The sequence below is a fragment of the Bos mutus genome, chromosome 7 (genome assembly GCF_027580195.1).
Source record: "Bos mutus isolate GX-2022 chromosome 7, NWIPB_WYAK_1.1, whole genome shotgun sequence".
Classification (NCBI taxonomy): Eukaryota; Metazoa; Chordata; class Mammalia; order Artiodactyla; family Bovidae; genus Bos; species Bos mutus.
In genome coordinates this window covers 101,044,534-101,066,348 of record NC_091623.1, presented here as the reverse complement: position 1 = coordinate 101,066,348, position 21,815 = coordinate 101,044,534, and the positions used below count along the sequence as shown (strand labels likewise).

Below are 21,815 nucleotides of genomic sequence, written 5' to 3'. Positions count from 1 at the left end.
GAAAGACAACTGCCTAGGGTTACAGAGTTAGGTACCAGAAGAATAGAGATTATGATAGTTACAATTAATTAAGTGAAGTACCACACAATGCTAAACACTATCGATGTCGCACTTGAAGTTCTCAGCAATACTATGAGGCAGGTATTACTACTACTGAGGTTCAGAGTGGTTAAATGCTTTGTTTCAAATCATGAATCATGTGGTGACTCAAGGACAGAGAGAGCCCTAGAAGACAGTCAAAACTCCTTCCACGCATCCTGCTGCACCCTACGGCTCTCCACACATCAAAGAACTTGCTTCATCTTCTCTCTTATTAGTTAAAAATCAAAGAACCTAGAATCTAGGATTCAAAGATATAAAAACAGTCCAGTCACCAAATAAATGAGAGGGAACTCCAGTTGAAACCAGTTCCTTTGACACTCAACAGAATTTGATTATTTGTATACATATATTCAATCACTGGCTCACATAATCAATCTCTAGTGATTTCCCTTTGAACAGAATGTATTACATTTCAGCTACAAATAGAAATTAGCCACGCTCCATTTCTTGATTAATGCTGGAAAGAAAACACTTTCCTGTGAGATCTGTTCAGTCACTTATGAATGGTTTACCCAGCTACTAATCCCTGTCTCCCTAGCCCGGCCAGAAAGCAAAAACCTCCCTTAGGAAACACCAAGCTGCCCCTAGGCTGCCTCTGGCCAGAACACCTAAGGAAAAAGGGATACGACAGTGGTAGCAAATCAAGGATGAGTGTGAAGTTGTGTGGCCCCAGGAAAAAGGATTTGGGTTCCAACTTCGTCACTGTCACACTGAATGAGCTGGGGGTAATTCATCTTTGCTCTTGGGCCCTTGATTTCCTCTTCTGTAAAATCACCTGCCCTTTCTGCTTAATGGGTATATCTTGAGGAACAAAAAGTTTGTAAGACTATTTTTAATGGAAAATAAAACATTTCTCTTTTCTCTGACTGTGGCCCCACACAGAATAGTCATCAGAGAAAAGTTAGTTCCATAAATAAATCACCACCAACTTGGAAATACTCCTAAACAGCAGCGTACAGAAATGACTTTAGAAAATAATGCCAGTGTTCAAGGCTGATGTTGCTCTTCTAGAACTTGATTTAACATTTATTAGACCATGAAAGAACATTAATTTCCTGAAGAGGAAAGGCTCAGGAAAAATAGTTTACTACAACTTTCTTATCTAATAAAGTATTATTTATCTGTAGCGGGAATTTTAAGAGGAAAAGGCAGACTATGACAAGTTAAATATATGTACCTAAAAGAAACCAAGATATGTACCCTAAAAAAAACCAACAAGTAACGAAGACAAAGTTAATAAGCCATAGACCAATAAACGAGATAAAATGGATTCATTAAAAATATTCAGTTTGGAGTTCCCTGGTGGTCCAGTGGTTAAGAATCCACCTGGCCTGGATAGCATTTGGATTTGCCACATGAATAATTTAATTACAGCAGAAACTGTAGATAAAATGTATGGTTTCTGCTTAAACAGATAACATGTTCAAAAAAACTAAGATGAAGGCATACACATTCATAACACATACAATATTCAGATCACCTAGTACAAACATTAAGAAATAAATTTGACCTTTAAACCTAATTTCAATTAAAATCTATGTGAAGGCGTAAAAAAAAAAAAATTTAACTGCAAAAATTAAATTAAAAAATCTAATCATATGTATTAGCATTAAAACATGTATGGCAGGTCCTCAAAGTATTTAAGCTTAACTTACAAATAGTGGCTTGTATAGGACAACCTGCCTTAAAATGCTGAGAGATATTCTCGTTTCAAAAAAAAAAAAAAAAGAAAGACTGATGCCAAAGCTCCAATACTTTGGCCACCTAATGCGAAGAGTCAACTCATTGGAAAAGATCATGATGCTGGGAAAGACTGAAGGCAAAAGGAGAAGGGGGCAGCTGAGAATGAGATGGTTAGATACTATCACCAACTCAATGGACATGAGTTTGACCCAACTCCAGGAGATAGTGAAAGACAAGGAAGCCTGGCATGGTACAGTACATGCAGTTGCAAAGAGTTGGACATGACTTAGAAATTGAACAACAAAGTAAAACTATCATGTGCAAATTATTCCTCAAATATGTTATTCCTTCTCCTTCTTCCTTAACTTTTTGTACCAATTTGTGTGTTGAGGAGGACCAAGGATATATGTGGTTTGATTTGGAAGCATGGAAGGAGAATCAAAAAAAAAAAAAAAAAAAGAATCCACCTGCTAATGCAGGGAACACGGGTTCAATCCCTGGTCGGGGAGGATTCCACACGCCTGGGGGCAACTAAGCACACGCGCCGCCACTACTGAGCCCAGGAGCTGCGACCACTGAAGCCCGTACGCTCTGGCGCCCGCTCTGCAGTGAGAAACCTGAGCACCACAGCTCGAGTAACTCCCACCCACCGCAACCTGTAAAAAGCCCACATGCAGCAATGAAGACCCAGGGCAGCCAGAAATAAACAAATAATTTTTTAAAAAAATACTCAAGCATTTCAAAAGAAAATATAACAAAACATAACCAAAACAATAACAAGAAGTAAGAGGACATATTTAAACCAAATCATATTAATAATCACATTAAATATATAGTGCCTAAATACTAAATACCTAAATTACAAGGCAGAGACAGTCAGACAGGTCTTGCTCTTACAGTCAAACTATATGCTGTCTACCAAAAAGGTACTTTAAATACAAAGCTACAAAAAGGTAGAAAGATGGAAAAATATATAGCTCGTTAATAACAATAATCAAAAGCAAGCTTGATATCAGACCTAAGTAGATTTCACAGGCAACAGTGTGAGAGATAAATGCCATTTCTTAATAAAGGAACAATAAACGTATCCAGAGAATTTAACAATCCTAAATGTTTATGTATTTAATAACAGTCAAAATACATGACACATAAACTAACGGAACTGCAAAAAGAAACACACAAATCTATGATGAATGGCAGATGCTTTCTTAGCAGTTGACAGAAACAGCCGACAGAAAATCAGCAAGGAACATCACAAATCAACTCAACCTAATCTGAAATGTACAGAACACTCCATCCAACAGCAGATTACACACTCTTTTCAAATGTACTTAGACCATTTATCAAGAGAATCCATACTCTGAGCCATAAAATAAGCCACACTCAATTTAAAAGGATTCAGATCTTACACAAACTACAAAGTTCTAATCACAATGGAATCAAATCAGAAATCAATACTGAAAGATATCTGGAAAATCCCAAATATTTGGAAAGTGATACACCTCTAAATAACTCATGGGTCAAATAAGTTAGAAAGCATTTCCAACTGAATAAAAATGAAAACATACCCTACCAAAATTTGTGGCATGCCACTAAAAGTACTGCTTGAAAGTCAAAGTGAAAGTTGCTCAGTCGTGTCCGACTCTTTGCAACCCCATGGACTATACAGACCATGGAATTCTCCAGGCCAGAATACTGGAGGGGGTAACCCTTCCCTCGAAGAAGGCAATGGCACCCCACTCCAGTACTCTTGCCTGGAAAATCCCATGGGTGGAGGGGCCTGGTAGGCTGCAGTCCATGGGGTCGCTAAGAGTCAGACACAACTAAAAGACTTCACTTTCACTTTTCACTTTCATGCATTGGAGAAGAAATGGCAACCCACTCCAGTGTTCTTGCCTGGAGAATCCCAGGGACTGGGGAGCCTCGTGGGCTGCTGTCTATAGGGTTGCACAGAGTCGGACACAACTGAAGCGACTTAGCAGCAGCAGCAGCAGCAGCCTTTCCCTTCTCCAGGGGATCTTCCCAACCAAGAGATTGAACCCAGGTCTCCGCAATGCAGGCAGATTCTTTACCAGCTGAGCCACAAGAGAAGTCTGAAGTAGTGCTTGGAGGTAAATTAAGCACTAAGCAGCTATATTAGAAAAGAAAGTCTCAAATCAATAACCTCAGCTTCTACCTTAAGAAACTAGGTAAGACCAAATTAAACCCAAAGCAAGCAGAAGAATGATAATAAAGATCATGGCAGAAATGAGTGAAACAGAAAGCAAAAAAACAATAGAGAGGATCAATGAACCCAAATGTTCCCTCTCTGAGAGCAATAAAATCAATAACCTCTGGCCAAGTTTATCAAGAAAAAAGAAAGAAGACCCAAATTACCAGTGTCAGTAATGGAGAAGGGAAATCACTACATATTTTATAGATATTAAAAGGACACAGGTTCCTCAAAACTTTAAAGACAGAATCACCACATGATTCAGCAATGCTACCCTTAGGGTATTACATCCAAAAGAACTGAAACAGGGACTCAGACAGACATTTGTATTCCAAAGTTCCTATCACCACTACTCACAGTAATCAAAAGGTGGAAATAAACCAAATATCCAGCAATGTTTATGAATGGATAAACAAAACGTAGTATATACACACAATGGAATATTTTTTAGCCATAAAAAGGAATGAAATTCTGATACATGCCATAAGACAGATGAACCTTAAAAATACGTTAAATGAAAAAGTCAGATTAAAAAGGTAGTCTTTGAATGATTCCACTTATTTGAGGTACCTAGAATACACAAATTCCAAGAAAGTAAAATAGCTTTACTAGGGCCTAGGGTAGAAAGCAGGGGCAGGGAATGGGGAGTAACTGTTTAATATACAGTTTCTGGTTGGAATGATGAAAAAGTTCTGAAAATGGGTAGCGCTAATGACTGCATGACACTGTGAATATACTTAACACCAACAGCATTTGAATTGTACACTTAAAATTGACTAAAAGGGTAAATTTCATTACATATATTTTACCAGTTTTTAAAAATTGTGTGAAAGACAAACTTTCAAAGCTCACTCCAAAATAGATAATCTGAATAGTTCTATATATATTTTAAAAATTGGACTTGCCATTATAAACCTTCCCACAAAGAAATCTTCAGGCCCAGATGAGTTCATTGATAATTCTAACCATTTAAGGAAGAAATAATGCCAGTACTATACAAAACTCTTTCAAAAAACAGAAGAGCAGAAAATATTTCACAGCTCATTCTATGAAGCATAACTTTGATACTAAAACAAGAAAAACACTGTATAAGAAAATTAAGAGACCAATAATATTCCTCATGAATATAAATACAGAAATTCTGAACAAAATGTTATCAAATCCAATCCAGTAATATATTAGAAGGATAATATATCACTGCTAAGTGAAGTCTACCCCAGGAACACAAAGTTAACATTTGAAAAATACTATTAATCATACTAACAACAACAACAAAAAAAAAACCCCAATCATTTCTAAAGACACACAAAAATCCAATATCCAATCCTGTTAAAAACTTCCAGAAAAAATAACTTCCTAAACATGATAAGGGTATCCATGAAAAACCTACAGCTAATGATGAAAGACTAGATTCTTTCACCCTAGACAGGCAGACAGACAAAGGCGCTGGCTCACAGCACTTCTCCTCAACAGTGTGCTGGAGGTCCTTCACAAAACCCTAAGGCAAAGTCTCAGCCCACACGCTGCAGCGTGTGACGGAAGTAACACTGAGAATCAAAAGCCCTGGGTCCTTGTTCTGCCTTGTCTCGCAGCTCAGTGACCCTGAATCACAGAACAAGTCCTTTTTCTTCTTTGGACCTTTTCCCTAACCTGCACAATAACAGGATTGAATTCTATCAGTGATCTCTCAAGTTTTCTACATCAACACTTCAGAAAATATGATAAAACCCATGGAACCTATCCCAAGAAATTACTTTCTCAAAGAGAAAAATTTGTATGTAACTTGAGTTCAAGGATCCTGTGGAGCTCTATTCACAGACCCTCCCCCAACTCCCGCACCCCCAGTTAAGAATATCTGAACCAGAAAATCTCTGAGATCTCTGCCAGTCGCCATGTCCTAAGTTCATTAACAATTTTAGAAAACTACCTGAAAGAGAATTCTTACAGAGCCATAATCTCCATCAACTCCCCACATACTAACCAGTTTGATGGAGGTGGGATTCTCCACAACCGAGTAGGCAGGAAGAGGCAACATAATGAACTGTGTGGCTGGCGCAGAGGAGCTACTCTCACCGGAATCCTGCGGGTACAGGGAGACAAGACAGTTTTATTGAGATGGAGTGAAGAACACCCAGGAGCACTCATAACACTGAAGATAATCAAGTCCAATAACCAAAGATAACATGCTTATCCAGTGGGTGCATCAAGAAAACATATGAATCTACAATTATATCAAAATAAAAGTTTAATTAAGGACAAAGAAAACCACTACCACAGGGAATGTGCTATCCTCATTTTACAAATGAGAAAACTGAGGTTAAGATACTTAAGACTCCAAAGATCACATCAATAGTCAAAGAAACCGATTCTTGTGACCATCAGATGTTCTTAGGAACCTATTCAGTTCAGTTCAGTCGCTCACTCATGTCCAACTCTTTGCGACCCCCATGAACCATAGCACACCAGGCCCCCCTGTCCATCACCAACTCCCGGAGTTCACCCAAACTCATGTCGATCAAGTCGGTGATGCCATCCAGCCATCTCATCCTCTGTCGTCCCCTTCTCCTCCTGCCCCCAATCCCTTCCAGCATCACAGTCTTCTCCAATGAGTCAACTCTTCACATGAGGTGGCCAAACTACTGGAGTTTCAGCTTTAGCATCATTCCTTCCAAAGAAATCCCAGGACTAATCTCCTTTAGGATGGACTGGTTGGATCTCCTTGCAGTCCAAGGCACTCTCAAGAGTCTTCTCCAACACCACAGTTCAAAAGCATCAATTCTTCAGTGCTCAGCTTTCTTCACAGTCCAACTTTCACATCCATACATCACCACTGGAAAAACCATAGCCTTGACTAGACCTATTAATCAGGCCAATGGCATGCTTCATTACCATAAACAGCACTGCGGCAACAAATAATAAAATTTATGCCTGGCAAGGAATCCTTTGGAGGGCTATCTGCTCTCACCCATCCAGCTGTAGGGGCCACTGCATGCTGGTCCTCTTACATTGAGCAGGACAACTACCTCTCTCAGGATGCCATCCTACCCAGGATGACAGACAGCCTGGTGGCAGCTCCCCAACTCTTCACTTCCAGGGTCCACGCTGTGGTAATCACTGAAATCACTGCTCTTTCCCCTCAACTGGGCATGAATGGAAAGCCACTGGGAAGAGATCTCCCCCTGTTTTCTTGGCTATTAGTCCGATCAACCTGACTGTGAAAAGAACTTCCTTCTTCTACTTACTCTGTGCCCAGGAAGGCCATTTACAATCCCTCCTCAACAGTTTTCAAGATGCTATTATGTTTGTTGAAACAATCGTAAGGGAACATAAAATCCTAACCAATGCCAACAGCCTAACAGATCCTGGCTTTGACTCATGGACAAATATCATTCCCATCCCTCCTAATGTACCTTATCTCGTGTGAAGAAAACACTGGCTAATCTGAGCAAGTGGAGATGTGAGAATGCCTAAGAAACTGAAGAGGACTTTGGACCAAGCCTAGGGGCAAAAAGGTTCAAGAGGACTGCAGTCCAACTCAGAAGTGCCACACCAATTCCTAATTACCACTACTCCAGAATCACACTGCATGGGTCTAGCTGCCTTTTTAACTCTCTCAGGTAAAGCACAATCACAGTACCTGTCACTTACCCTCATGACTGTTACTACAGACATACTCTCCCCCACCTGGGGGTGGGGCACAGTCAGGCTTCCAGTGGTGAGGTCTGATGAGCCGTTCACTAAGGTCTCTTCAATAACCAGGCTTGTCTGATAAGGTTGGTGGCTCTCCCCTACCTCCAGGGAAGCCTCATTTAGGAGCACATCCTGGCTGAGGATCTCTGAGGTGGCGATCTCCTGTACAGCACCAGGCTGGGCAAGGGCTCCCACATCCTCAGCTAAGGCCTCCACAGTCAGGCATTGTTCTGCCATGCCTGCATGGCCGGGCACTGTCTCCAGGGCAGTGTTGGACACAAGAGATGGTCCTTTGGGGGACATCTGGTTCTGGGCCACACACAGCTCTAGCTGAGGGCAGCTCCGCTCCTCCTGCAGGCTGCTCTTGGGGATGATGATGTAATCTGAGCGAGGGAGGATCTTGCGGAAACCTGGGATGTCCGGAACCACAGCAGTCAGTCCAGAGAGCTTAGAGTTCTGACGATGAAGAAGCCACGTCGGGGAGACAAGCAGAGATAAACAGAGTAAGACCACGTGAATATACATGTATAAGCTTCCCCCCCCCGCCCCCCCCACAGAAGAACCAGAAAGATTCCATTCTCTTGACCTATGACTTAGGGTTAGCCTCTGCCAATAGCAATATCATCTTCATTTGAATCATACTTTAGCCAGTGTAACTTACTCAGTCACAAAGGAGACAATAAGTGGGTTAGATTCTATAAGGGGCACTGATCTTGGCATCATGCAACTGTGAGCTGAACTCCCAGATCTGGTGGAGTCTTGAACAAATTCTTTCCCCTTTTTAGGTTTTGCTGCCCTATCTGTAAAACAAGGGAACTGAATCTGGCTATTTATGAGTTCTTTTCCAGCTCTGACACTTTAGGATTTCAAAGTAGCTTTAGATGCCAGGATGTATAAGGGAGATTTAGATGCCAGGACATATAATGCTCAATGAAACATTTAAAGCATAAGATACAAACCAATAGGCCACTCTGGATCTCAGGGAAGCAAGGAAGAATTCTGACATCATAGCTTCTCCCAGACTTGCAAAGAAGGCTTCACAACAGAATGTGTATAGGGGAGGGGTTATACGATAAGGACCTGAATATACTAGGGGAGGTGGGAGAATATAAACATTAACACTGACCTAGGAAGGTTTAGAAAATACTTCTTAAAAGCAATACTATTAAGTTAGGTACTATTATCATGCCCATTTCTCAAATGAGAGAAATGCAGGAGGGTAAACTTTCCCAAGACACACAATTAGTGAGTAGTAAGACTGAAACTCCAGGCCAGGTCTTCTAAGGAGCTAGAAGACCAGGTACCAGAACACTAGAAGCCACAGCTCTGCATGGCTACCTGGAACCAAGAAAAAGGTGATTGTGTTTTATTTTTTCAATTTAAACTGAAAGTTACCCAATAAGGAAAACAGAAAAGCTCAAAGTGAACAGATAAGTGAGAATGGAAATTAATTGGACCAAAAACTAATTTTAGAAGCATCATTTAAAAACAACTGAATCAATTACAAAAGGATCTTTAAAAAAAAAAATCAAAAGAAGTGGATGAGACTTAGGCTACAAAGGAAGCACTCAGGTGAAACTTGAAAGCAAACTGTCCAAACCCATTATGGAGCCTTTACTGGAGACAAAATGAAGAAATGATATCCTCAAGTCACCCTTTGAAGCCGACAGGTCAAGAGAACAAAACTAAATGGTGGCAAATACAAAGGCTGGTCTGGACTTTATCAACAAATCCAAGCCCAGAGAAACCAGGGCAGCCTGAATGACATTCATCTTACACACTGTAAGGAATGACACTGCAACCACAGGCCCAGCAACCTGGCAAGAGCCCTAAAGAGCTGCAAGGGACATAGCCCACCACAAGGTCTCCAACAGGTTCCCACAGAATGCAGGCAGAGGGTCCCACCTGCACACCAGGTAATTGGGGAGAGGTCAAACAGCATAGAAAATCTCACCCGGTCTTGGTACATCCCAGATGCTCGTTAAATGTCACCTTTTCTTATTATATGGTCACTGGACATTTAATCTACTAAAGAGTGGTATTTACTGACCAAGTCACTATGTTCCAAGAATTCAGCCAGGTGTTTTACATTATCTATTTTAAACACTGCGAACAGATACTATTATCCCCATTTTACAAATAAGGAAAGCAGGACTCAAAGCTTAAATGATTCTTTCAAGGTTATAGCTAGTTAATATCAGAGCTAGTTTATTCATAATAATCTTGGGGATAGTGGTGGAGATGATGGTAGATACAAATTTACATATGGATAAAAAATCATTATAGATGATCTACTTAAGTTTTTTAAGTCTTAATAAGAACCTATAACAACACCCAGTTTTAAAAGCTATGTCAGGGGACTTCCCTGGAGGCCCACTGGGTAAGACTCTGTGCTTCTATAATAAAGGGAGCATGGGTTCAATTCCTGGTTGGGCGAACTATGATCCCACATGGCCAAAAAATTGAAAATTTTTTAAAAACTAAAAACCGTATCACTTTAGCATTAGGTAAAATTTTCTTGTATCATGAGCAAAAAGTTTGTGACTTTATAATGGGGAAACCAAAGAAAATATGTGTACTTTTCCTAGACTTCACCTCTCCTTCTCCACTGGGATTGTTTCCTAGACTCACAGTTTACAAACAACTCATCCACAGGAGGAGTAGAGCGGCACCTCCCAGATGGTAGGCAACACAGAGCTCTTCTAAGAAGACCAATGCCAAGCCAACAAGGACAAACTAATCTAAATGGTGGCCAGTGGCAGATGGGCACCACTGAAGGAAACATAACCTGTTTTGCTATAGCATCGTCATCGCATTCCTGAAGAACTTTTGCTCTATACAATCAAAAAAGTCAGAGACTGTTGTTTCAATTGGAAAACAAGGAGTTAAGGTGAAAAGGTTTCCACTTACAACAAGGTTATTCTTCCTGCTGGAATTTTAGTTAAAAAAAAAAAAAAAAGGCAGTACTAACAGTTGTCAGTACATTTTATTATTGTGAACAGTAGTAACAAAATGGCTGACAGACACAAACCAAAGAGTTTTCTTGCTTATTCTTTAATGCAGACGTTCAAAGGCTTAGTCCCTTCCATGAACTTCAGCTTTAGGCTTACACTTTTCGTTCAATAGTTCAATACCAGTGCTAGAACATGGTCTTATAGAAAGCAGCTGTGTCTACCTCTAAACTCACAAGCCTAACTGCTGATTATGGGATAACTTATAGTGGTCAACACAACACAAATTAATAACATTCACACTCAATTGATAACATGAAAATCCACGGTGTAGGGAAAATGTCTGTAGAAGCTACTCAATGAAGGCAAAGGAACACTTAACTACTCACAAGGACGAGAGGCTCCAAGTTTGCTAAAATTCAGAAAAGGAACCTAAGGCTCCCTGGAGATAATGTACGGCCACAAGCAGAGTATAAGAGAGTGTGGGGCATCATCAGAATGGAAACAGAGGGAGTCCCCTGGCAGTCCAGTGTTTGGGACTCAGCACTTTCCATGCCATGGCCCAGGTGCAACCCCTGGTTGGCTTAAGATTCTGCAAGCCATGTGGCGCAGACAAAAAAGAGAAAGAGACAATATCAGACTCAAGAAAGGTAAAAATGACTCAACTTAAAAGTTTTCCCAAGAGAAGAAAACCGGAGAACAAGAGGTTGGATTCCCCAAGCCTTACCACTACAGCAATGGAGGTATTAGCTGAAGGGGGAAAAAAAATTACTTACAGGATCCAGACCTTCTTTCTCTAGTTTGGCTTTCTCCAGGTAGTAACTCCTCTCAGCCACACTGAGAAGCCTCCAACTCTCACTAATCTTCTTATTGATCTCAGACTGAGGGAGGTGGGGGAGCTCCTGCTGCACTTTCAGGTAGATGTCGTAATAGTAGAGAAGGTAAGCAGACCTGAGGAAGCAAGGACTTCATGAGGTTTCCCCTCCCTCAACCAGTAAATTCTACAATATTTGAGTAGTGAAGAGTTAAATACAAAACCCAGCTTTTCATTTCAAAAGCATTTCTGTAAACAGAGACTGAAGCAAAGAAGCATTTAAATAATATCCCCAGAAGGTAAATGACAGGAGGTTTCTCCCTCCAGAAACCTGGAAGCAAAGGCTTATCTGGTTTACTTCACCACCACCACTTTTTCTGCAGGGATGGCTGACTCTAAATCCCAATATGGGCAAAAAACAGATACAAATGTTCTGTCATTCCACTTTTAGGAAAAGGTTAGAGGACTGATTACCACTCACATCCTCCTCATCTACATAGCCTTTGGTCATCTCTCTGGTAAACAACACCTAGCCGAGGCCGAGAGGGAAGCAAGCAGACCTGTCGAAGTGACCCAGAGCTGGGAGCCTCGGCAAGAAGTCTGGGGAGTTCACAGTTAAGAAGGAGATTAGAGCTACAATCTGGATATTCTTTATAGGTATCATTGGTGCTACTTATAATTCCATATTTTTATTGATGCCCTAATAGACAACAGAACTATTAATAATGCAGGATGTGGTTCTCTTGTACAGAGTTTTCCACCATTTGTATGCCTATTTCCTGCTACAGCCTAGAAACAGGACCAAAATTTGGAAAGGAGTGACAACTGCTGACATCAACTGGCCACTTCCTACTCCCCAACTCCCTCTCCCCCCAACCCCACTACCTCTATCAGGAGACTTCAAGAACTGACATGGCATTCTCAATGAATCTGGACACAGTCTAAAGTCTTCTTGTTCAACAGAGATCTCCAAGCAGATTCTGTTTATAAATGCCAGCTACCAAAATGTGTTGGCTAACCTGGGTTTCTTGGCCTTTTCTCCATGGATTTTATACTTCTTTTTCTTCTTGGGTGGCCCAGGGGAGGTATAACAGTAGGCTTCCTCAATTTCCTCCATCACGACAGTTACCTCAGTACCATCATACGATGCATCCATGGCTAGAGGAAAGTCAAACACAAACAAGTGTCAAGAATCTACCTGAAAGAGGACAGCAGCCTCCCAATCCAATGATCCCTTATCTCTGCCAGGGCTTTAAGACTCAGTCATTTCCCAAACTCAGCAGATGTATCTTAAGCACCACCTGGGGACTTACTAAATATACAGATTTTAGGATTCCACCTCAGCCTTCTAATCAGAATCTCTAAAGGGTATGGCAATCTGCATCCTTAACAAGATTTCTGTGCCATGTGCTTAGTTGTTCAGGCATGTCTGACTCTTTTTGACCCTTTGGGCTGTAGCCTACCAGGCTCCTCTGTCCATGGGATTTTTTCAGGCAACAATATTGGAGTGGGTTGCCATTTTCCTCCTCCAGGGGATCTTCCTGACCCAGGAATTAAATGCTCGTCTTCTGTGTCTCCTGCACTGCAGGCAGATTCTTAACCTGCTGAGCCATTGGGGAAGCCCTTCATGCTGGAGCTCCAATACTCTGGCCACCTGATGCAAAGAGCCGACTCACTGGAAAAGACCTGATGCTGGGAAAGACTGAGGGCAGGAGAAGGGGGCAACAGAGGATGAGATGGTTGGATGGCCTCACCGACTCAATGGACATGAGTCTGAGCAAACTCCAGGAGACAGTGAAGGACAGGGAAGCCTGGCGTGCTGCAGTCCATGGGATCACAAAGAGTCGGACGTAACTCAGTGACTGAACAACAACATCCTTAACAAGCGCCCCAGGTGATTCCTCTGACCAGGCAAATCTGGGATCACTAGCTTAGCCCTTTCACTTATATTCACTCATGAGACACTTAGTAATCCTTCAACTCAAAGATTTATTAGCCCCATGTTATAAGAATTCCATATGTTAACAGGTGACTACTTGGCCAGGAGTCAGTTCTGGACGCTCCCTCATGTTTCATGCCTTAAGTAAAATGCTTCATTGATTTTCATTCATTCAAACGTGTAATAAGTGCCAATACGTAGGAAGTTTCTTTACACTCTGACAACTTGTGTGACTTTGGACAGGTCCTTAAGCTTCTTTAGGTTCAATTCTCTCTTTTTAAACAGTAAGAAGCAATGTCTCTCCCACCTTACCACAGATTTATAGTGATAAGGCTCAAGGAACAGTCAGGTGCTATACAAAAAGGGTTCATTATTAAAGATGAATAGTCTGTGACTGAGATGCTTAATGACCTCCCCAAAGAGACACTACACCCAGGGACTTGAAAAGCAGATTTTTTTTTTTAACTCAAAAATTCAACTGTGAGCCTTCTTCTATTATACTACACTGCTCCCATCTCCATTAGCAACATTCTAAATCAGCACTGTTCTATTAACATTTTGAAATGACTGAAATGTTCTTCATCTGTGCTCCTCCAATATGGTAGCTACTTATAGCTACTGAGCACCTGAAATATGGATTGTGTGACTGAAGAACTTGAATTGATTTCATTTTGTTTAATTGTAATTAGTTCAAATAGCCACATATGGTTAGTGACTAAGGTAATGAACCACTCAGGTGTAAACAGTAATCTGACAGACAGACATTAACTTCCCAGAACTGGTCTAAGAAACAGATAATCTACTAATAGCCTTTCCTAGGGAAAGGAAGGCATTACAAAAAAATTCAATGACTAGTTCAAGAAGAGTTAGTTTATTTGTGGCCACATTTGAAATTGGAGTTTTACCCAGACTCAATCCTTGGATGCAGAAAGGTTCCCAGAAACTTCATTTTACAAGAAATAATATAGTTGCTCTGGAAAATCTGTGAGAAGATAATTTAGGATTCTGGGAAGGAGGAGCTATGTAAGTAAACACAGAACTGATATGTGTATTACAAGGTCCACTCACATCTCAATTTAGAACTCACTCCACAAATGATGAAGTATCTGATAAGTTATAATGAGAAAAAGAGCACTGCATGTTGAGTCAGGAGACCTGGATCCAAGTCTAAATTCTAACCATGCGCTCTCAGGCAAGTCTATTCCCACCCTAAAATTCTGTTGTTCCTCAAGTGAGACTGAAGAGGCTGAATCTGTGGCTCCTAACTTTGAAAGGCAAGAATACCTTTGAGAATCCTATGAAAGTGGAAATACCCTCTCCCAGAAAATGTAGATAAATATTTCACTTTTAATTTTTAAAGATATACCAAAGGCTAAGAACACACTATTCCTAAAGTTCTTTCTACTTCTGTACCACCTCTAAATAATTTCCCTTACCACTAGAAAACATAACAACCCACCCCCCGCCTCAAAAAAACCCCCAGCCTTCTGTTACAGCACAACTCTGGAGGAGAACATAACCCACATTCGGCTGGGTCAGAAACAGGCCAGTGCCTTCATTGGGTAAGGGACCCGAGGGTTCAAATCAAGGCTATGTGAGGATGTGCTTTTTTGCCTTCAATAATTGACTCCTCAGCCTTTGAGTCTCATAGAGAAAAGCAATAATTGCAGGAGAGCTTCTGTAAAGAATGACATACAGGGTTTTAGCACGCAGTGCAAAACAAGTTAAAAAACAAAAGTCATACAAACACATTGAGGGTTAGAGGCAGGAAGAGACTACCCTGGGTTTTGGCTTGTTTGACTAGCCTGGCTTAAGCCTGGGTTCAAGAGTTGTTTTCAGATCCTAGTCCCCAATACAGCAATGCAAAAAAAAAAAAAAAAAAAGCCAAGATAATATAAAGGGTAAAACCAAGGGCTCTGGAGGGCAGAGGATCAGGGTACTAATTTAATTCACGCACTTTAACAGCAAGCGCACAAAGTTCTATGACCTTGAGCAATCTACTCTCACTCTCGAAGCCTCAGTTTTCTCCTCTTGTAAAAGAAAAGGTAATACTTGAAATATGTGACACACTTTCACTGTCCCATCAGACACCCCTCGGACCCTCATTAAACGGCGTTTGACAGCACAGCTGTGGGCCATGGTTGGCCTATGGGCCTTAGACGAATGCGGGAGGAGACTAAGGCTCACTGCTCCTACATTGAGGAAGAGGCAACAGCGCTCAGAGAGCCGCAGCTCCCAGCTCGTGGGCGCCCAGCTTGTGCAGCGCGGCGCTCAAGGGCGGGACTTACCTGGAGAAGCGTGCAAACCGCGCGGCTCACATTCCCGGTGGCGCCGGGCCAGGGGGCTCGACGAGGGGGCTGGCCGGCGCACTCGCGCTCCGCGCTGTCGGCGAGAGGCGGCTCCAGTCGTGGCAGTGGCAGCAAGGAAGTGGAGGCGAGGACTCGCGCGCGCATCCCGGGGGCTAGAGGAGCCCCGGCCCCGCGGCCCCGCCCGGCGACACACGGCGCGGAGTCGCGACAGCCTCTCTCGCTCCCCTTCCTCGGAGTCGCGATATGGGGTCGTGGAGGGAGGGTGTGGAAGCACACGTCCGCCCCGCAGGCTCTTCAATGACGCCTGCCGAGGGCCCCGGGGGTCAAGCCCCGGGAAGCCCGAGGAAGAAAGCAGGGACACGGGCGTCACCGCGGAACCGGCTCAGCCCCAACAGCGGCGGCAGCAGCAGTCAGCAGCACACCTCCGATCGCCAGGGAGACCCGGCAGCCCTCGCGGCGCACCGGAAGCGGCCGGCGGCGCGTGACTGCGTGCGACCCCTCGCGCAAGCGCAGTAGTCCATCTCAGATTGAGGGGCGGGCCCATAGAAACTGCTTAGAGACTTAGAAGGGGGCTGCTAAGGAGGACGGACTGCTTCCTGCTAGAGGTCCCGGGAGGCAGAGGAAGCTACGGCCGCCCGCGCTGGACGCCCTCAGCCCCTCGGGTGTTGCCGTAGGGCGTTCAGGTAAATGGGGCGGGGCTGTGCCGAGGGCGGGGGTCGAGGCCCCGCCTCGCCTGTCAAAGCCAAGTCCGGCCAGGGGAGCCTCAGCACGATCCCCCAAAACGGCGTTCAAGGCATGACCCCATTCCTGCTCTGTCACCGCTTGTTCAGGATAGGTTTGTTACTTCTTAGCGCTTCATCAAGCCGTCCTCCTCACCCAGTGATCTACCCGCAATCCGTCTCTCCGACCGTCCCACGCACAGTAATGGTTGTGACTGATTCAAATGGAACTGAATGACATGTGCAATCAGATAAGAATTGTCCCTTCCTGCCGATGTCACAGATCGTCCTACATTTGTACAAGTCCCTGCACTCTTCAGTTCAGTTCAGTCGCTCAATCGTGTCCGACTCTTTGCGACCCCATGAATTGCAGCACGCCAGGCCTCCCTGTCCATCACCAACTCCCGGATTTGCTTATTTTCTGCTTATACCACTATCGGCTTTCTCCATCTACCACTGTCACCAGCCTTCTCCTAGTCACCTGCCTGAACTGATGCAGTTTCTTCCAATCTCCCCTCTTTTCCCTCTACAATCTATTCTCCACACAACACGCAGACATATCTTTTTGTACTGTAAATCTGATTAGGTCACTCTCTGCTTAAGACCCTCCAGTGTCCTCTTGTTTACTTAGAATAAAATTCAAACTTGACCTCCAAGGTCTTGATTTGGCTCTGAGTCATTCTCCTTCCACATCTCTTCTCAGTACTGGTATTGTTCCCAGAACAAGCTATATCGCACTCTGTAGTATGCAGAATGCTAGCTTTGTACTGAGCCTCCTTGGGTTTGAATTCCAGTCCCATCACATATAAGCTGTATTAAGCATGTAAAGTATTAATAACAAGTTATGTTTACAAAGAACCAATAATTGGTACTTATTTCTGTAAATGGCATCACCATTCACTCAATTGCTAAGTGCTCAAGCCAGAAATCTGGGAGTTATCCTTGACTCCTCTTGCACCAATCCATCAGGAAGATCTGAAAAAACATTGTCCCAAACTGACCACTTCTTACCATCTCCATTATTACTCTAAAACAAGCCACCATTATCTTACATCAAGGGTCCTGCAACAGCCTCCTAGTCTCCTCCTTTTTCTCTGACACCCTTCCATTCCATTCTTCACACAGCAGTCATCTTTCTCTTTGCTTAAAATCCTTTAGGAGCTTCTTGTTGCACTCAAATTAACATAGCCCAACTATATATAGCCTGTAGGCTAGCCTGCATTTATCTTCAGATTTAGGGCCACCTCTTAGGAAAATGTACTTTACCCATTAGGTACTCCACCTTGCAACCAAAAGACTTTTCTAAAGTGCAAATCTGATCATGTCATTCCAAAAACAAACAAACAAAAAACCCCAAAACTCTAAAGGCCTCTTACTATCCCAAGATTCTTGTTTTCTTCTCCAAAGACACTTCCCCCGACAATGCCTTTTTATTTTCTACAGTACTTCATTGCCTTTACACATAGTTCCTTCTATCTCATGAACTCCTGTTTGTTTATACTTTAACTCCCAACATCAATCTTGTTTCCTCTTAGAAATACACTGCCCATCTCTGTCCCACCAGTTGATCATCCCACTTCTTTGTTCTTCCACAGTACACTGTAGCCTCTATTAAAGTACTCCATACACTCTATAGTTTTGTCTTCCCTGCTTCCCTAGTAATGTCCTCAGTGGTAAGCACTATGCTGCATTCATCTTTGTATGGCTGACATCAAGTATAGTGCTTAGCACAAAGAGGATGTCATGAATGGATAGACGTGTGGAGGTAGTGGCAGAAGTCTCAGCCTAAAGCACAGCAGCTTCTCTTGTTCTCAGAGGATTCTCATGATAAAAGGTTTAAGCAGGCAGTTACCAGAACTGCTACTGCTGGATTATTTCCTTCATAGTACATATCACACTCTAGATTAACTAATTTTTCTGTTCAATTATTGTTTATCTCCCTATATCACATTGTATATTTCATAAGGGCAGGAACCTTGACAATGTTGTTCATCACTGTATCCTCACCACTAGGCACCTGTAATTATTTATTAAATGAATGTGTGGCTACCGGAAACATCTTCCCACAGTGAAAAATCCTTCCAAACCATGGTGACAGAGCTATAAAGATTTCATGGTGGTGGGATTTCAAGCAGGACTATAGATTGGCAGAAACAGCACTAATCTGAGTCAAGAAATCTGAGCTATATGAACCTGGGTAAGCCCCTTCCCTGGGCCTCAGTTTCTGCATCTATGAAATAAGCCTGATAATAATTCCTTGAATTTATATAATGCATTGCTATTTGCAGAGCTTTTGCCACCTATTATTTCAGTCTAGTCTCATAGCAGACAGCAGACACAGTTATTATTTTTATGAAGGCTCAGAAAATTTGAGGAAACTTGACTAGATCTCTTCTATTTCAAACATTCTATTAATATGATGAATCTGTATAAGTAATCTCTACAAAAAGTCAGTAGCATGAATCCCATCTTCTCTTGACTTTGGCCTTATCATTTTTTAATACGATTTAAAAAAATCTGAACTCATCTTTTAGGGGGAATCCATTATCTTTGGTTCCTGATAGGCACTCCATTCTGTCTTCTCGGTTTTCCACACTTGCAGCAAAACAAGCCGAGAGGAGGAACGGACACAGCCTTGGTAGTTGTGGCCTGACCCTCACTCTACAGATATGGCAAACAAGGGGAACAAGAAGCATCCGCAGTTCTCCCTGGAGGAGAAAAGGAGAGTTGTGGAAGCTGTAGACTCAGGCAAAAGGAAAGGCAATGTGGCAAAAGAATTTGGCATCACTCCTTCTACTCTGTCTACATTCTTAAAGTGAAAGTCACTCAGTCGTGTCTGATTCTGTGACGCCATGGACTACATAGTCCATGAAATTCTCTAGGCCAGAATACTGAAGGATCATGCCAAATTTGAAAAAAGATGCAGGAGGCATGTATGGGACTTCAGCAGAAAAGGATAAGGAATGCTTTTTATGACGACATTGATAAGGCTGTTTTTGCCTGGTTTCAAGAAATCCAGTCCAGTTCTTGTGACTGGTTCTGTCATTTGGAAAAAAGCACTAAACTTGGCCAATATGCTTGGCTATGACAGTTTTCAAGCAAGTTGTGGGCTGGCTGAACAGACTTCAGGATCGCCACGAAATTTCTTTGAAAGTAGTCTGTAGAGGGGATAGTGAGAGATTAGTGAACAGTTAACAAGTGGCATGCAGAGGAAATTATAAAACTAGTTGCTGACTTCAGCCCAGATGATATCTTTAATGATGATGAGACAGGAATGTTTTTCCAGTTGCTTCCCCAGCACACACTTGCTGCTAAAGGGGACCATTGTCGAGGGGACAAGAAAGCAAGGCAGCAGTTGACAGCACTCTTTTGTTGCAGCACTTTAGGAACTGAAAAAATGAGACCGTTGATTGTTGGTAGGTCAGCCAACCCACGCTGCCTCAAGAATGTCCATTCCCTCCCCTGTGACTGCTGAGCCAACCAGCAGGCATGGATGACACAGGATCTGTTTAATGAGTGGCTGATGCAAGTGGATGCCAGGATGAAGCAGGCGGAACGCTGGAGCCTCCTGCTGATCGACAAGTGCTCTGCTCACAGCATGCTTCTTCCATGCTTGGAAAGGAGTCAGGTGTGGTATCTGCCCTCAAACTGTACTGCCGTCCTGCAGCCCTGAATCTTGGCATAATTCATACCATGAAAGTGCTGTACAGGAGCCACCTTTACAACGGATCTTCCTCAAGTTCAACAGCAGTGAGGATCAAGAAAAAGTGGACATCAAGCAGGCTGATGGCATGATTGCTGCAGCATGGTGGTCAGTCAACTAGCGGTCCACAGTGGTGAAATGCTGGCAGCAGGCAGGCATCGTCCCTGTGGAACTGACAGATTCTGACACAGAAGCAGCCACCGGTGAACCAGGTATTGCCACTGAAAAGTTATGGCACTTGGTGGCTCTTGCCACTTGTGTCCCAAATGAAATAAATTTCCAAGACTTTGTCACTGCAGATGATGACCTCATCATCTCTCAGGAGCTGTTGGACACAGAGGTCATCCAGGACATGGGAGCCAGCGAAAGTACTGATGAAGCTGGAAGTGAAGATAAGGGGGAGGCATCTTTACCACAGCAGCCAAAAATCACCATCACAGAGGCCATCTCAAGTGCACAGACGCTTAGACAGTTCCTTTCCACTTGTGCGGGTGTTCTTGGTGCCATTTTTGGACAGCTAAATGCATAGATGAATATTTAATGAGAAAAGTGATGCAAACTCTTGTTGATTCCAAAATTACAGATTTCCTCCAAACAAAATAATATAGAAATTAACTGCTTTTAATTCAGAGGATGTAGTTTACAAGAATAAATTTCTTTAGATAGGATATTGCACTTAAATTTTGAGCAATATTATGACAACATTCCAGTTTTCTGAAATAATCAGGAAACTTTCTTGAATGGAATTTTGGACTCAAGGGTTTTCATTTCTGATAAGTTCCCAGGCAATGCCAATGCTGATGTGGTCCAAGGTTCATGCTTGAGAAGCACTGGTCCTGCTGTGTTCTACCACTTCTCTTTTTAACTGGCCATCTAAATACTCCCAATCACTCAAAAAAAAAAAAAAAAAAAGCATCAGATGTTCTTACTCTAGAACTGTAACTCCTTCCTGCTGATCTAGTAACTCCAGAACCTTCTTAGCTATTTTCCTGAATGCCCTACCAAGTATTCAGTAGAGGTACATTTATGTCAAAAGAATTACCAAGAGCCCTCTAGCCTATCAAAGCATCTTTTAGTACTTCAGGATTATTATCAGTAGGGTCCCAGAGTATAGGGAAATAAAATGCCTGAAAGAGGAGACATGCTACAACCTGGAAAGCATGGTAATACCAGTGTACCTCTCAAATCCAGGCAAGGTGTGAGGAACATTTATAAGAGAGATGACCTGTGTGAGAATGTTTGGATTATTCGGATAATCCACGGTGGTCCTCTGCACACTAGTGGATAACCCAGCCTGGACCATGTCGTTAATACAAGGGCACACTGTTTGCCTTCACTACAATTACTTCATTGCTGTTGTTGTTAAGTCACTAACTCATGTCCAGCTCTTTGCGACCCCATGGACTGTAGCCCACCAGGCTCCTCTGACCGTGGTGTTTCCCAGGCAAGAATACTAGAGTGGGTTGCCATTTCCTTCTCCAGGGGATCCTTCCAGGTCAGGGATCAAATCTGCATCTCCCACACTGGCAGGTGGATTCTTTACCACTGAACTACCAGGGAAGCCCATAAATCACCCTTATTCATTTGTGTTTGTTCTTCAAAGAGTCTGTGAGAGCAGAGTTAAATTATTTAAAACTGTACAAATTTATCATCAAATTTATATTAAACATACCACTGTAAAGCAATTATCCTC

The 21,815-nt window shown here is 42.6% G+C and overlaps 1 protein-coding gene across 3 annotated transcripts in view; it reads right to left on the bottom strand.

Annotated features, from left to right (window-relative positions):
• Window positions 1–16,100, bottom strand: part of HMGXB3 (HMG-box containing 3) — a 60,679-nt gene extending 44,579 nt beyond the window's left edge. For 2 of the 3 annotated variants that reach the window (XM_070374619.1, XM_070374620.1), the window contains exons 1-5: window positions 15,680–15,813; window positions 12,472–12,610; window positions 11,415–11,589; window positions 7,646–8,143; window positions 5,979–6,077 (exon numbers count right to left, since the gene is read on the bottom strand). In XM_070374619.1, coding sequence (XP_070230720.1) covers window positions 5,979–6,077; window positions 7,646–8,143; window positions 11,415–11,589; window positions 12,472–12,608 — 909 coding nt within the window. In that variant the 5' untranslated portion in view covers window positions 12,609–12,610; window positions 15,680–15,813. Of the gene's footprint in view, window positions 1–5,978; window positions 6,078–7,645; window positions 8,144–11,414; window positions 11,590–12,471; window positions 12,611–15,679 lie in introns of all 3 variants that reach the window. The other variant, XM_005895346.3, reaches the window with a different exon arrangement.
• Between the last annotated feature and the right edge of the window lie 5,715 nt (window positions 16,101–21,815).